The sequence below is a fragment of the Folsomia candida genome, unplaced genomic scaffold (genome assembly GCF_002217175.1).
Source record: "Folsomia candida strain VU population unplaced genomic scaffold, ASM221717v1 Fcan01_Sc008, whole genome shotgun sequence".
Taxonomy (NCBI): Eukaryota; Metazoa; Arthropoda; class Collembola; order Entomobryomorpha; family Isotomidae; genus Folsomia; species Folsomia candida.
Genome location: NW_019091200.1, coordinates 1,993,863 through 2,009,265, shown reverse-complemented (window position 1 = coordinate 2,009,265; position 15,403 = coordinate 1,993,863). Strand labels below are relative to the sequence as shown.

At 36.5% G+C, this 15,403-nt stretch overlaps 2 protein-coding genes across 2 annotated transcripts; both read left to right on the top strand.

The window, feature by feature from the left end:
• Positions 1-1,951: 1,951 nt before the first annotated feature.
• Positions 1,952-11,314, top strand: LOC110853425 (mediator of RNA polymerase II transcription subunit 15). Its single transcript, XM_022101686.2, has 6 exons — positions 1,952-2,183; positions 2,303-2,692; positions 8,140-8,325; positions 8,621-8,976; positions 9,386-9,758; positions 10,226-11,314. Exons 1-6 carry the CDS (start codon positions 2,169-2,171, stop codon positions 10,901-10,903), a joined length of 1,998 nt encoding a protein of 665 aa, XP_021957378.1. The 5' UTR covers positions 1,952-2,168; the 3' UTR covers positions 10,904-11,314.
• A 408-nt stretch (positions 11,315-11,722) lies between these two features.
• LOC118436427 (serine/threonine-protein kinase PLK4-like) lies at positions 11,723-15,194 on the top strand. The gene is made up of 7 exons (XM_035854534.1): positions 11,723-11,845; positions 11,932-12,291; positions 12,360-12,472; positions 12,907-14,028; positions 14,124-14,382; positions 14,470-14,775; positions 14,879-15,194. Exons 2-7 carry the CDS (start codon positions 12,111-12,113, stop codon positions 14,890-14,892), a joined length of 1,995 nt encoding a protein of 664 aa, XP_035710427.1. The 5' UTR covers positions 11,723-11,845; positions 11,932-12,110; the 3' UTR covers positions 14,893-15,194.
• The last annotated feature ends 209 nt before the right edge of the window (positions 15,195-15,403 follow it).

Here is a 15,403-nt window from a genome sequence, read left to right as displayed (position 1 = left end):
AAAATCAGTGCTCAATTACAATAAAGTCGGTCATAAAAAAATGAAGTCATCAGTAACAATATATAAGCTTGTCACTTTTAATTTCAATTGCTTATTTTGCCAACATTTAATTAACTGGTACAAATATTTATTTATTTATTTAAATGTCTGCCAGCATTTGCTCCAGTTAACCAAAAAAAGTATCACATTACATTCAAATTCCTGTCCTATTTCGATATATTTATTTATTTATTTGATACATAACTTTGTCGCAATAATCAATTGAGACCAATAAATAAATACTTATGTACATGTAATCTGGCTCAGCGTGTGTGCACCTCTGTAATAACTTACTCCTTCAATTCCTTGTGTCATTTGTCCCAACCAATTACTTGTTATTATTTACTTAATAGAGTCATCCTACCGTGGAGGGAGGGATGACAAATTTGTGTCCCCCCGTCTGCGTGCAGTAAACTCAATAAATTACGAGTGTGCATGTGCATTTATTTATTTATTTGGAGAGTTGGTTGGTAGGTTGGTTAATAGTCGATCTGATTTCCTTTTCCTCTCTTGTCTTGCAGTCATAAAACATAAATGTTTTACTTGTCTCGAGTGTCATTATGTATTTGATGCCTTATGACTTCACTTTTGGTCATCTCACTCACTCTCATCCGCTACTTTGTCACAATTTTGTACTGCACTGCTCAGCTCAACTTGACGGCAAACTCGTTTTTTTTGTTGCGCTTAAATGCACTGATTTGAAAATTGGATGGAATGGAATGCAGTCGTTTACTCGATTTAATTTAAAATCAAAGATGAATGTGATGAAGGAATATAAAAAATTATGTGTGTGCGAAATATGTAAGAAGAGCGGTCAACATTCGTTGCATTTTGCAGTGACGGAAGGAAGTGCAAGTTGTGAGAAGAAAATTAAATTAAGGAGTGGCAAAAGTAAGCCAAAATTCTGTGAGGGCGAAAATGGATGAATGAATGAAATAAAAGAGGAGAATGATGTCATAAATCTGTCTTTTCAGGTGTAAATTTTATTGAAATTAGATTGATGATCCAGAAAGTAAGATAAAATTAGGAAAATTTCAAAAAATTTCAATTTTTACTCTGTAAATCTGTTAGTTTGTTTAATTAGCCAATATTTAGTGCAAAAAGTACAGTTAAATATAAAAAATTGTGTTTGTAAATAAGCGCGTAAATATTAAAATTATAGTTTGTGGGCAAATTATAATTAAATTTTCCACCTGCTCATCAAAGTTTATTAATTGAAAAAAATGTGGGATAAAAAAATTAATAAATACCAACTGCCAAGTAAATATTATTAATAATTAAGATTAAAAGACGTATTTACCTTACTCACGGTCATGGCGAGAAAACAAGTCTCATTTTAATTTAAACCGTGTATCTCTCATTAATTAGTGACATCTCAAACCATCCCCTCTCGATTAAAGTTCTTGATACGATTGAATCCGCATTATCAAAATATGCATCTTATCCTTCCATAAAACATGAGAACTGTAACACCACCACCATCCCCACCATTTCAATAACATACACACATACATACTCATAAATACCTTTGCGTTCACGTTAACTTCAAGAATAATAACTTACTTACTCGTGTGTAAAGTAAACCTTTTGTGAAGTATACAATTATTGCGCCCCAAGTTTCGTAGTCGTCGTCGTAGGAAAAGTTCTTACGATGCCATCATCCATCAAGCAACTATGCACGTAATATCGTATGAAAACATGACCAAGTCAGCTTCTAACTATCTCACCCAACCAACTAACCATTGGCTCTGCTATTTATTATTATTATGTACTTTCTGATGTCGATGTCTGCTCTATATTTCTTAGTGGATTGGATTGGAATGACTCCTCTTAAATACTCTGCATGCACGCCACGATGGATATTACGACGTCTTTGAAATAGGAGCAAAAGGTGCGATAAAATACCACAGGGCTTCACTCTCTACTTCATTTGTTCTCCGTCCGTGGGAGAAGAGACTCGAGGCACGCCAAATGTCAAAAACCAAGAAGCAGGATAATTGGAACGATCTGAACAAACTTTTGTGAATTGGTGTGACAAAAAGTGAATACAAAAGAGTGGAAAAAAAGTTGAACAAAAAGTGTGGAAATAAGAGTCAGTAACGACTGGAAATTAGGGAAAAAGTGGAAAAATGAGATTATCAAGAGTAAGAAAATAAATTAGCTTAGCTTTTTTATACGGAATTTTAGATTTGTGATTCAGAAATTCGGTATAAAAAATCTTCAGAAATTAAAATATGGTTGAAAACCCCCTAAAAACTTTCAGGTCTCGACGGTCCTCCTCCTCACGCTTGTCGTAGGATTATCGTTCGCTCAAGAATCTGAAGACTCGACGACGCCGAAACGCGTATTAAAGAAGTACCGTGTCCGACGTCCAGTCATTGTGGATGATCAAGGCAACGTCGTCCGAGCTGGGCCACGGCTTCGTCGCGTTCGCGTAAAAAATCCTAAGCCCACGGCGGAAACGGCAACGACGACGGTGGTCACGTCGACAACGTCGACATCTTCGACGTCATCTTCCTCCTCCCCAGCTGCGCCACAGATTCAGCCACAAACGCAACATTTGAGACAGAGAACGAGCCAGAATGCCATCCCACTCGAGAGACAGGTCCAGCGAGTAGTGCAACCACAAGCCCAACAGCAACAACAGCAACAAGTAAGCCGTAGAAATTTTGGAAATTTTATTTAAAAATTTAGTAATTATTGCCGCATACCAGTAAAAAATAGCGATGTCGTAAATTTCGAAAAAAATTGACAATTACCGAAAGCGTAGCCGTATAAAAAATCAAGCAATATTTTGCATAGACTAAAAATGAAAGCAACAAGTAAGGTATAAATTTTGTAGAGAAATTGAGTAATTTTTGCCGTAAACCGTACCCGTAAAAAATAGGGACGTCGTAAATTTTGAAATTTTATTAATTGTTAAGAAAAAGACTTGATAATTACCGAACATACCCCGTAAAAAAAACTATGCAATATTTTACATCGACCAAAAAGGAAGGAAATTTAATATGCAAGGAACCTAATTATTTCCCTTCAATTTCCTATCCCATCATCGATTGACTGACCACCATCTCAATTTTATCTCCAAAATCACATTCCGAATCTTGTCTAAGCCTGAGGAAAACTGAGATTTTATTTTATCTCGGCCTTTCCTCACCATCCATTACGTAACCAAAAGTAGAATCTGCTCTCTTCAATCAATGTACAGGAAGGTATCTCATTCCCATTCAGTCAGGTATTACCACCAGGTGAATATCTGCATATACAGCTCTGTTCTTTGGCGTGGGTATTACTATCTCCTCCTAAATACACAGCTTAAAAAACTATATAATATTGCAAATTGGACAGACTCAGCTTTCATAAAATTGATATTGAGATGCAAGTAGTCTCACTTCATTGGAGGGCTTTACATGTAATTAAAACGCCGTGAGCATTGTTCGTGGTCTGGTCTGGTCACCCAAATAAAATAAAATCCTCCACGAGTTTTACATCCCATGCAGTTTACAAAGTTACATAATTGATTTGAAGTTGAATTGTGCAGCGAATAAGGACGACGACAAGAAGTCAACTAACTACACAATTTTAACAACTGAATACTGAATCTAATTCAGATCTGTCATTTCAAAAAGTAGATTTTGGCTCTATTTATTTGTTAACCAGTGAATAAATCAATTTTCGTTATGTCAGCGCGAGGAGGGGCACACTTTCCGCGCTGCATGGATTGTGCAATTTTAATAAGTAAAAAGTGTGTGTGTAGTATGATAAGCAGCTTAAAAAATCAGAATGCCACTGACTTGACTTTAATTTAGAAGTTAGTTAGTTATCTCTCATCTCACTCACTTTTTATTTAATTTCAAGCTCAATATCCTTCAAGTAAAAAAAATGGGAGGAGACGCTACCCACTCTCGCTAATTGCGCAGAGAAGATAACAATAATTAAATTGAAATAGTTATTATTTAGTTAACAGGTCAAATAACTAAAGTAGTTTTTTTATGCAGCCAAAAATTTATTTGAAGTTTACATATTTATTTCCCACGCAAGGTTCAAAAACAAATTTCAATTTTCTTATCCCATCCCACGTACGTAAAAGTAAAATAGATAATAAATTTAGGGTCGTATATTGTTCTCGACTCAAGGAAAAAATAATCTCTGGCTGAAGAAAGAGCATTAAAAGTTTAAAATAAATTTTTAACGTATTCACCTCACCATTAACTCGACATGGATGAGATAATCAATCACTTTTATTGTAAGAGACAAGAAAAAAAATCAGGGCAGATGTCAGCCAATTCAAGTCATCTTCTGTTATAGACGACGAGTGTCAATGTCATTTTTCTTTTTAGAAGATGAAGAGATCCACAAAATAATACAATAAAATATTATTGCATAATATTTATAACGTTAAATATTAAGTGACCAACTTAAATTTTTTTTATGGATGACCTTTCCTTTGCTAATTTGTCAAGTCCTATAAAATTAAAAATAAAGTGATACCTTAGCTTGCTCGTAAAAAAATACGAAACGTTTTTGACGACAGGAAAGTTGACATTTTGGTTGGTGCATTAAATAAAATAAAGACATTTCTGAATAAGAAATTCAAATTAAAAAAAAACATTCTATAACCTAACCATTTCACCTATTGGAATTTCTTGTAAAAAAAATTCCTGTAAAATTTTTATTCTTCAAACGTCGTCAAAATCAATCGATTACCACATTTTTATTACTCTTTTTTAAACGTCGTCAAAATCGATTAATCGATTACCAGATTTTAGTGCCAACATTTTACATAATTTACATGACCAGCATGTCAATGAGACAAATTTCTTAATGTGTAGGATCATTTGTACCGTTTTGTTTTTTTAAAATTTGAGGTAATATGTAATTACCACTTTTGTGGACTAAATGCGTAATAATTTTCATTTTATGGCGTTAAATAAATAATTTTACGACAATAATATTTAAAAGCACGTAAGTGAGTAATTTCAGCTGAATCAGAATTTTGTCGTGTTCCTTTTTTCTCACCTAATTTGTTCCATGTTTTAATTTTTATTGCACTTCAAATTATACAAACAATTTCACACCAGAGTCAAAATTTCATTATTTTGTTACTTTTGCATAATCAAAGGAAAGGGAAACAAAACACTGACTTTTTTAAGCAGTCATGCTTCCATCATTAATATTCAAATTTAACCCCTGCAAAACAAAACAAAGGAGAACTAGTAATTTTAATGATATAATTTGGAAATTAGAACCATTTTGTGGACTCCTATTCTTCCCGAGTTAATGAGTTTATTGCCTTTTTTAACTACATAAATCGTGCTAATGTCTGGCGCATCTTAAATGAATCCAGAATTAGAAATTTTTTAGTTTCTCCTACCGATTCTGATCTTTAAAATGTGTAAAAAAGTGCTAATTTTTGCACACATTTTCGCCATTACTTAATTAACTTATCTCATCTTATAGGTAATTATTGGCCCATAAAAAGTGTCATGAATAAATAAACAAACAAGAAAATTGTGCATTTTACATACATTTTCCGTCATTCTACATTGCTCACTACAGGATGTAAATTTTTAAGCAAACCAATTAATCGAGCGTAATAATATTGATGGCGATTAATCCAATAAATAAAAAATCTTGTTCCGCCAGCCAAAAAGAAAAAAGTCACTCCTTAATAATTTTTAGAACAATTTTGCTTCTGTTTTATTAAAATTCTTGGTTACGTATGTACATATGCATATCAATTCTTCTCGTCTGTCGGCTTGGCCTATTTTATTGGCATGTTAATAAGCAAATGTGACGTCTGCGTAACAACATTGTCTGCACACAAGACAAGACAAGAGACGGGTCATTTTATGTGCGTTGATCAGATTAGATCTCGTTTTTATATTAGAATTGCTTCTTGGTCATCATTCATTACTGCTCGTCGTCGTTCATCGGTGGATGCAATTAGCGATGCAGTTCAGGCTCAGATAGGTTGACCAATATATCGAAAATGTGCTCCCACAAGTCCAATTAGTTTGGTGTATCGCATCTTTTGTATTCTTGGGATGCCTTCTTTTCGTCGAGGGAGGAGGAGGAAAGGAAACGAAAACAATGATGAAAGTGATTGGCGATAGTTTGGCGATTTCGTCACGTGTGTAAATAAATATGTATCAAGGGAGAGATGGATGCAGAAGAGCGAGGAATATCTAACATCATGTAAATGTAATATTGTGACCGCACCAGTAAATGGCATGATTTGAATGCTAATTAGATAGATCTAGTTTGCTTTGGGGGCAGTATAATAAATGGGTAACAGTTTAACGAGGAATACATAAATATGTAAATGTTTATATGAGAATATTTCCATATTTTGGATATGCAAATATTTTCGGAAACAATGGCTGAAGTATATAAATTTTGATTAGTGTACCACCTCGAATTATCAACAATTTAATGAGAAACACATGCAAATATTTCCTTCCATACATATTTTGGTCACAGGTACAATCGGACGGAAACAATGCTTGAAAAACTTTGATTAGTGTACCACCTCGAATTATCATTATATTTGATCATTGATCGATCTAGATCAGGAGAGATTCGTAATAAATAAATTCTTTTGATTCTCCATTAAGAAAAATAGAAATATCACGATAATCAATCAATCATTAAGATCATTATTCTTCGAAGAAACTAATTTTAATTCGTATTCAGAATAGTCAATGACTGCCTGCTCACCTTCACGTCATGCGAGAATCTTAATCAGAGTTATTTTTACTCTGGATTTTATTTCAAGTATTTAAGGGCAGGTCTCCCATTTATAATAATTCTTATTCAATTCAATGCAGGGGATAATTTTGATTATGAAATATTGCATAATATGTATTTGCGTGTACACAAATATGCATCAAAATACGTATTCATATAGATCAAGGTTGTACATACAGTGTGTAGTAGTCCAATGGTTTTTGAAATACTAGCCTTTGCCGGATCATCATAAATAACTCATTCATTCAAGATTTGCCTATCTATCCACTTGTCATTTCCTTTGTTGGCTGGTCTGTTCACTGACGATAACCTACGCCTTAAAAGGGTGGCTCATTCTTTTCTGAGAGAAAATTAGGGTGTGATTGTGCCAAAAATATGTATTAAAAATATCAACCAACCACTTGTGTTTAGAAGATTTGCAGTGATGAGATGACCACTTTTCATCGTCTCCTGAATGAAAGACCACACCACAAGTGGTACACAGAATAATATTGTTGTTGTGTTCTCATCTTAGCGTGTCGACAATGGATGAGAGTTCCTTAGCATTTTTTTTATGCATGCATGCATGGGTCAGAATTAGACCAGAAGCGATTACATATTGTTATTTATTATGCATGCAGTATTTCCAATTCAGAACGGAATCCTTCCCATTTATAGATTTTGATTGTTGTGCATTCGATCAAAAAAAGAGGAGAGCTTGTTATACTGCGTTACATATTATTGATATTCTTGCTCCTGGCGACTAAAGCGGTTTCTTTCTTGCACAATCCAAGAGAGTGATAAGGGAAAAAGTAAAGAAATCGACGACAAAATTGGTGTCGTCGTATACTTCTGTTGGATAGTCTGATCGGCTGCTAATTGGTGGTTGGTTCTGGTACCTGTGTTAAACTCGAATAATTAACAAGTCTCTCTCTCTCCAACATTAAGAGTTAGACAGCAATAAATATTTATAATCACTTACTCTTCATTCATTTTACACTTGGGCCAATCAACTTGGCAAAATTGGTGATTAATTATGTAAAAATATGCAGTAATTACAAATTTATTGATGTTATAAAAGCACGGTATTTTTTAGTCACGTCACGTGTTTGATTTTTGGACCAATTTTTATTACTTGCTTATTTGTATATCCTCTGCACGTCCTAATAAAGATGATGAAATGCAATTTTCTGTTGGGAGAATTGGAGCAATTTGGTGCGTATTTATGTGCGTGTAAATTTTTGCATAATTTTAATAAGTGGTGCATGCAGGCAATTATTATTTGTATTTGCATAGATGCAGGGTCACTGTTAGTTAATGAGGGTCGCGTTAAATTATGAAAATTGATTGATGGGTAATTATCTATTTCAGGTATTTTACGAAGAGCGCGAACCTGCTGTGGTGGAACCAATTCGCACCGTTCCACTCGCCTACCGCCAACCAACGTCGCAGGTGAATAGAGACGCCCTCCTGGGAAATGTACGGTACAAGCCGAGCCGTGGAACTGCTGGGGCTGCCGATGAGGAAAAAAAAGTGGGGACGACGAGAAACTATTCGGTAAATTGAATAAAACATTTAGTGTTTCGGGTGGAAGTAACCAATTTCAAGAAATAACTGGAAGAAAGTGGTTTCTTAAAGCTATTTTGACCTGCAAGAAATGCAAGGTGAAAGAAACGACGCCCCGCCGTTATTTTTTCATACGGCGCGTGGCTAGATGGCGCATATTTCTTGCAGTTTCTCGCATTTCTTGCTTTGCAAATTTGCAATGCAAAAAATGTAGCAAACCCGAAAGAAACGGAACATTGGTCTCTTCGTTTACAACGGGAAGTTAAATATTTTTTTAATTACTTAGAAAATCAACGAGGATGGTTCCTTCACTTTCGGCTACGAGGCTGAGGATGGTTCATTCAAGGAGGAGACGCGCGGAGTGGATTGCGTCGTGCGAGGAAAATATGGCTACATTGACCCCGAAGGAGTGCGACGAGAGTTTGAATACGTTTCCGGAAACCCGTGCGACCCCAACAATCCAAACCCAGAAGAACAAGCGGACGAGGAAGAGGACGCGCTAGCTCCGTCTCGACCCATCCTCCGCCAAAGGGTGCGACCTTCCGAACTCTCAGAGAACAATATTCAACAAGGCCTCCAACAAGTTAGAGAAGAACAATTGCCGGAAGATCAGTTGGTCAACTTTGTGCGACCAGCAGTCCGGTGAGTATTAAGATTACTAATTAACGTAGGACTCGATGACTAATCGTCAAAATCACCGCATTTTTAATCATTTTACCGCTCTGGGAATTTATTTTAAATTCTGGACGACATATTTGTACAAAATGAGTTGATTAATGGAACGCTGGAATTTTTTAAGCCAGTTTCGACTAGTTCAAATTTTTGTGAAGGTTTCTTAAACTTATGAGATCCCCTCCTTCAAAAACTGTAAAAATCTGGGGGTATATATATTTTTTTAATTGGCACCTACCTGCTCTACAAATTGGTCCTCCAGAATTTTAAATTAAATTCCCAGAGCCGAAAAATGATCGCTGATTTTGGCGATGAGTAACCGAGTCCTATGCAAATGGCAATTTAAATCCTCTTAATAATCATCTTGACATTTGTGTAGACAACGCGTCCGGGTTCCACAACAGCAGCAAGGTCTCGTCCTCCGTCAACGCGTCCGCATCACGACCCCAGCCCCATCGCCAACCTTCGCCACGAACCAAGCCGAGGATGAAGACCAACCTTCCCTCCTCGTCCGACAGAAACCATTCCCTTCGTTCCAGTCCATCCGACCCTCCGTCTTCCAAGACGTGAGCCAGTCCTTGGAGGAGGACACGAACAGAAGGCCCCCCGGATTTGGCCGAGGTCTCTTCAACTTTGACCAGGAAGTTCACCGCCTCGCCGCCATCCCTGCCCGACCACAAAACCAACCTCAGCCATTGTATGAGCAACCGTTCAGACAGGTCGTGCACCAACCGAGCCAACCAGGGCGACAGGTAATTTAATTATAAATGTGGTGGGAAAAATACTTTGTCAAAATGTGAACAAGATTTTGAGCTCCGTTCTTCCCAGGAGGGTTTCCGGGCTCTTATACCCACAAAAAGACAAGAATCTGCATAGAGAATACAACAATCATACAAAAACAGGTTGTACGAAGAAATTAATTTCTCATCGCTGTCAAAGTGTTTGAATACACTGTTTTCAAGATTTTTGAAAATAAAGTATTTTGACAGCGATGAAAATTTATTCTCTTCAGGAAACCTGTATTTTCGAATGACTGCTGTCTTCTCCACGCAGATTGTCGTCTTCTTTTGGGTTTAACAGCCCTGGAAATCCAAACCCTAGGAAAAACGGAGATCAAAATACTGTACACATTTTGACAAAGTACCCATATTTTGTCCACTCTTGGTTAAATATCTGATTGAAATGAGTGCGAACAATAAAATACTTGTCTGCACGTCAGGTTTTCGGAAACGCTGCCTTCCGTCAAGAACAAGCCACCGCGAGCCCACCCCCCACATCCCCCCAATCATCACAAATCCCACCACCAACCTCCTCCTTTGGTGGTAATCGATACCGCACCGAACTCGTTTACGACCCACAAAGTGGACAATACACTTCCGTCCAAGTGCAGGCCAATCCTCACACGAACGAAGAGTTCGAGCTGACCCAGAAGCTTCGTGCTTATTCCGTCAACCCGTCTCCATCCCCGTCGCCGGTTACTTACACGTCCGCCCCGACCTTCTCCACCCCCACGGGAGCCGGAGCTTACACACAGATTCAGCAATTTGGACAACCTCAAATTCAATATTATCATCAGTCCGAGCCCCCACAGGGCAGATCGGTCAATTCTCCTCATCCTCAACCACAAGATCCCTCCCAAATTAACCAATTCCTAGCGCGACATGCTTATCAACAGCAAGAACAGCAGCAACAAACTCAAACAAGCAATTTGCAATTTATTCCACCCCATTTGCGACCTGGGGCGCATCAAACGGCAGAAATTCAGCGACAAGAAGTCCGCGAACTTAATTTTCCATCGCCCTCGTCAAATCTTCAGTCTGGATTAAGTGCGAATTCTGCGGCAGCGTCGAACGGCCAGATTGACGCATTTTTGAGAGCGCTTAATATTTCGATTTAATTAATTACAGTAGGGAATTAAATGTTTGAAGGAAATTCTGCTTAATTATGAGAGAAGCCAGTTTGCCATATTTGCATATTTTTTGCACGAGTTTTTGCAACTCTTGCCCTTACATGCGTCTCTCTTTCTGTTAATGATGCGCTCTCTTCACCTTTTTTAAACTACTTGATTTTTCTGTATTTTTATGTTAGACTTATAAACTCTATATTTGTAAATAAGTACAAAAGTAGGGAACGTTTTGTATTGCAAACTTTGTTATTATACTTTTTTTCTTCAGACTGAAAGAGGTTTATAAAGAAGGCATCATTCATTTCTTACTTATTTAGCGTGCATCCTGCTTGTGAATGAACTTTGATGATGATGATGATGACGAGTGAATACGAACAATAAATAAAAAAGTTTTAAAAAATATAAAAAATTTTCTGAGACACATTTATTTTTTTATTTATCATCACTCGTCGCTCTGCAGGCTTGCGTTGATCTTCTGGAGCAACTTGCAGAGATCACAAAAGTGGGATTTGGACGCCATTTCGCTGAATATGCGTGATTTTTCATTTATGTTTCCGAGAGTCTAATAAAGCGCAATTTTTTGTTTAAAAAATTTTGTTGACTCCGGTTTCTCTCGTCAGGTCAAGAAAATAATAATATTTCCAGTTTTTAAATATATTTCAAAATTTAACAAGAATTTCTAGAATACACTAATTTTGTGTTTAGTTATGTGTTTGGTTGCACATGGGACATGGATAGTGACAATTTTTTGCTATAGTGTATCAATATTTTTACAGCTGCTACTAAATAAAATGAACACGGGGACCTGGCTGGACGTTTCGAAAATTATGGGATCGTCTTGAATAATCTTAATCATCTATTTAGAACTGTTCAGTTCTAAATTATTTCTTCAAAGAAATAATTAAAATGGAAACGTTTGGAAACTCGATCAATGTATGTGTAAATAAATAAGTGGTAATTAATAATTAAGGATTCAATTCAAACACCTGAATGAATTGATAACATTTTTTTTGATATAGCAATACCATGTTTACGAGGAATTGGGTCGAGGGGGGTTTGCAGTTGTTTACAGAGCAATATGCAGGAAATCCGGTGTGGAAGTTGCCATCAAGATAGTAATAAGAGTAACAATTTTATGGAAATTAATAATTAATTACGTTTTTATTAGATTGACCGAGTGCGAATCAAGACAGCTAAAATGGCCGGTCGTGTAAATCAAGAGGTCACGATTCACTCTCGACTTAAACACTCCTCAATTCTCAAACTATTCACCTTTTTTGAAGACGAATCTTATGTCTACCTGGTACTGGAATATTGTTTTAATGGAGACTTTCAAAGATATCTTAGGAATCACAGTCGGATTATGTCAGAGCAGGAAGGTTTGTTGATATTGGTACCTTGCTTTCAATTGTCATTCTTGTAGTGACGAATTTAATTTATATTTCAGCTTATACGATTATGAAACAACTTGTCGAAGGATTGCTGTATCTCCACTCGCATCGAATTATACACCGGGATATTACGCTTGCCAATATTTTACTTACCAAAGATATGAATATTGTAAGTTGGATATTTTTATTTTTAAATCGAAGAAAATGAGTGGTTATTTGGTTATGTGCTTACAATGGAGGTCTCTCAGCGTAGGCTCTCCGATTTTTACCAAATTAGTGTCAATCGATCGCAAATTTAGTTAATATGACATCTTCAAAAGATATGATCTCCCAATGCACAGGTTTTGCAGAGAGATTTGCATTCAATTTAGAGAAAACGGGCCCTAAAGTTGACAAATTTTACACTTTCCAAACTTACTGCTAATTTTATCCTCTTCGGATGCAAACATCTCTGGAAACGTGCCCATTGGGAGATCATACTTTTTCAAATTTCAAATTAATTAAACTTGTGATCGATTGACATTAACTTGGTTAAAATTGGAGAGCATACGCTGGGTGACCTCCATTGTTACTATTTCAATGTCATTATTTTTGTATGCACAGAAAATATCAGATTTCGGATTAGCTATCCAATTGGAGCGAGCCGATCAAAAGCAAATGACTATATGTGGGACTCCAAACTATATGTCGCCAGAAGTTGCCACCCATGAACCTCACGGTCTCTCGACAGATGTCTGGGGACTTGGAATCCTGCTGTACACCTGTCTCGTTGGGAAGCCTCCCTTTGAAACTGAAAATGGACTCAAATCTACCCTGACGAGGGTGGTCATGTCCGATATCAAGTTTCCAGCATTTGTTTCACTTGAAGCGAAAGATTTGATAAGAGCCCTCCTGCAAAAAAATCCAATAGATCGGATTAATCTCAAAAATATTTTGGATCACTCGTTCATCTTGAAGTTTCAGGCCAAAAATTCTGTCAACGGACGCTCAATGTTATATGACAGTGGACTTACTACTGCGTCATACACGTCGCCAATTAATATTAACTCGAGAGGGTATGTATACCCAACTTGCGCCTCTCATATTGGATCCGATGGTTGTTCCAGAAGTGGACATCTCTGTCTAAACCAGGAAACGCACTCGCACCCACTACCACCCGTAAATCGCCAGCTTGGAGGAGGAGAGGAATTCTGTGAAGGATCTTGTACACATTCAACGCCAAATAGATTTCTACCTGCAGAAACGTCTTGCTCTTTCCAATGTGCTCCAGTTCAATACTGTCACCTCCAACATTCTGGAATATGTCAGGGAAATAATTGCATCTACGCATGGCGACAAACACAGCAAACCTGCCCTCATAGCGAGATCTGTCTAACAACTGCAAAAAGTAGTTGCTGTTCCACAACACCAAAGTATAAAGACAATCGTAGAAGTAGTAAGACTGAAGATGTTGCTTGTGCTCCTCCTGCTTCAGAGAAAATCGGATCATCGAATGTTGAAAAAAATAAATTAGGTGGTCTTTGTGGTAGTATTTTCGATGACAATACTAAAAAAATTCCAGTAGCTCCTGTATGTGCGATACGTCTGCGACCGATTAGACAAAAAGCAAAAAATGTGGTTTGTAACATTCTTGAAACGAGTGACGTCTGTCTTGAATTCACAAGACAAATCGAAGGGCAAGAACGAGTCTGGGAAGTAATGAAGATTTCTTCTGACGGGATGCGGGTACGAGATCTCTTATCTACTTCCCAGCTTTTACTATTAATTGATGATGAGTAAAGAGTATGAATGGCTAATGATGCAAATTTATGGGTCTACAGATAATTATATACCACCCAAAGAAGGGACGGGGTGTTAAGGTCTCGGATAACCCACCCCCACTACCTACCGCTGGAGCTGATACGATGTATAGTTATACCAATATACCTCAAAAATACTGGAAAAAATATTCCTATGCTTACAAATTTGTGGAACTTGTAAAAAAAAGAACCCCAAAAATGATATATTATACCCCACTTGCCAAATGCTATCTCATGGAGAATGATCCCATCAATGACTTCCAAGCTTGTTTTTATCAAGGTACGCTGTAACTAGAATGCGTTCGTTTTTAATTATAATTTGTAAATTTTCTATATAAATATTAACATTTTGTAATTTGTAATACAGGAGCAGGTAAAATTTTCAAGTCAGAGTCCTGCTGCACCATAACTTTAAAAACTGGCAAATCCTGGGTGTTTGACATATTTGACATTCCAACATTTCCTACCGATGTTCAATATATGTGGGACCACTTTAAAAAATGTTTAGAACGTTGTGAAGCTCGTCACGAACTACTAACTAATCCTAAGTTAGAAGGGTCAGACGAAATGTTTCCTCTCATAATTAGGCCGCACAATTCTATAAACTCCCCCTCAGAACAGCAATCGCAACCGAGAAAATTTATCTCCCCAGAGCGTGATAAACATTCCTTCAGTGAGTCCCTATACTGTGCAATTAAGTGTCTCCAAACATTGCACTTAATTAACTTAAAATGTCAATGAGTACTATTTTACAAATGATTTTACGATAATTTCAGATGCAAGGATATGAGACGTCCACAGCGACCACAAAGTGGGGTTCCATTCAAAAAGTGAGATAGCCAAGCTGAAATTATCAAACTTCTGAAACTATATACAGAGGCTCTGTAACAACACTAGATAGATAGATTTTTAGCACATTTATGCAGTAATATATATTTATGTTTGCACATTATTTTTATAATCATCCAGATTACAATAGCACATATACTTTTCTTTTACAAAAAAAGTTTTTAAAATGTTTTTGAGAATTTTAAAATGATGTTAATTTTAAAATTGAATTTTAAAATGTCAATAGTTAGAGAAAATTATCAAGCAACTTCATGATTATAAATAAAGTAATAATTAAGTACATATTTATAACTCGCCACTAGTGCTTCCATTTTTGATGGATGAGTTTTATTAGAGGGGAAGAATTTACGGCTGTGGGAAGAAAAAACTACAGAAGTTTTGAATGCACAGATTCAATAAAACATATTTGTACACTAGATTAGCTAAAAAAACATGCTTGACCCCTGAATTGT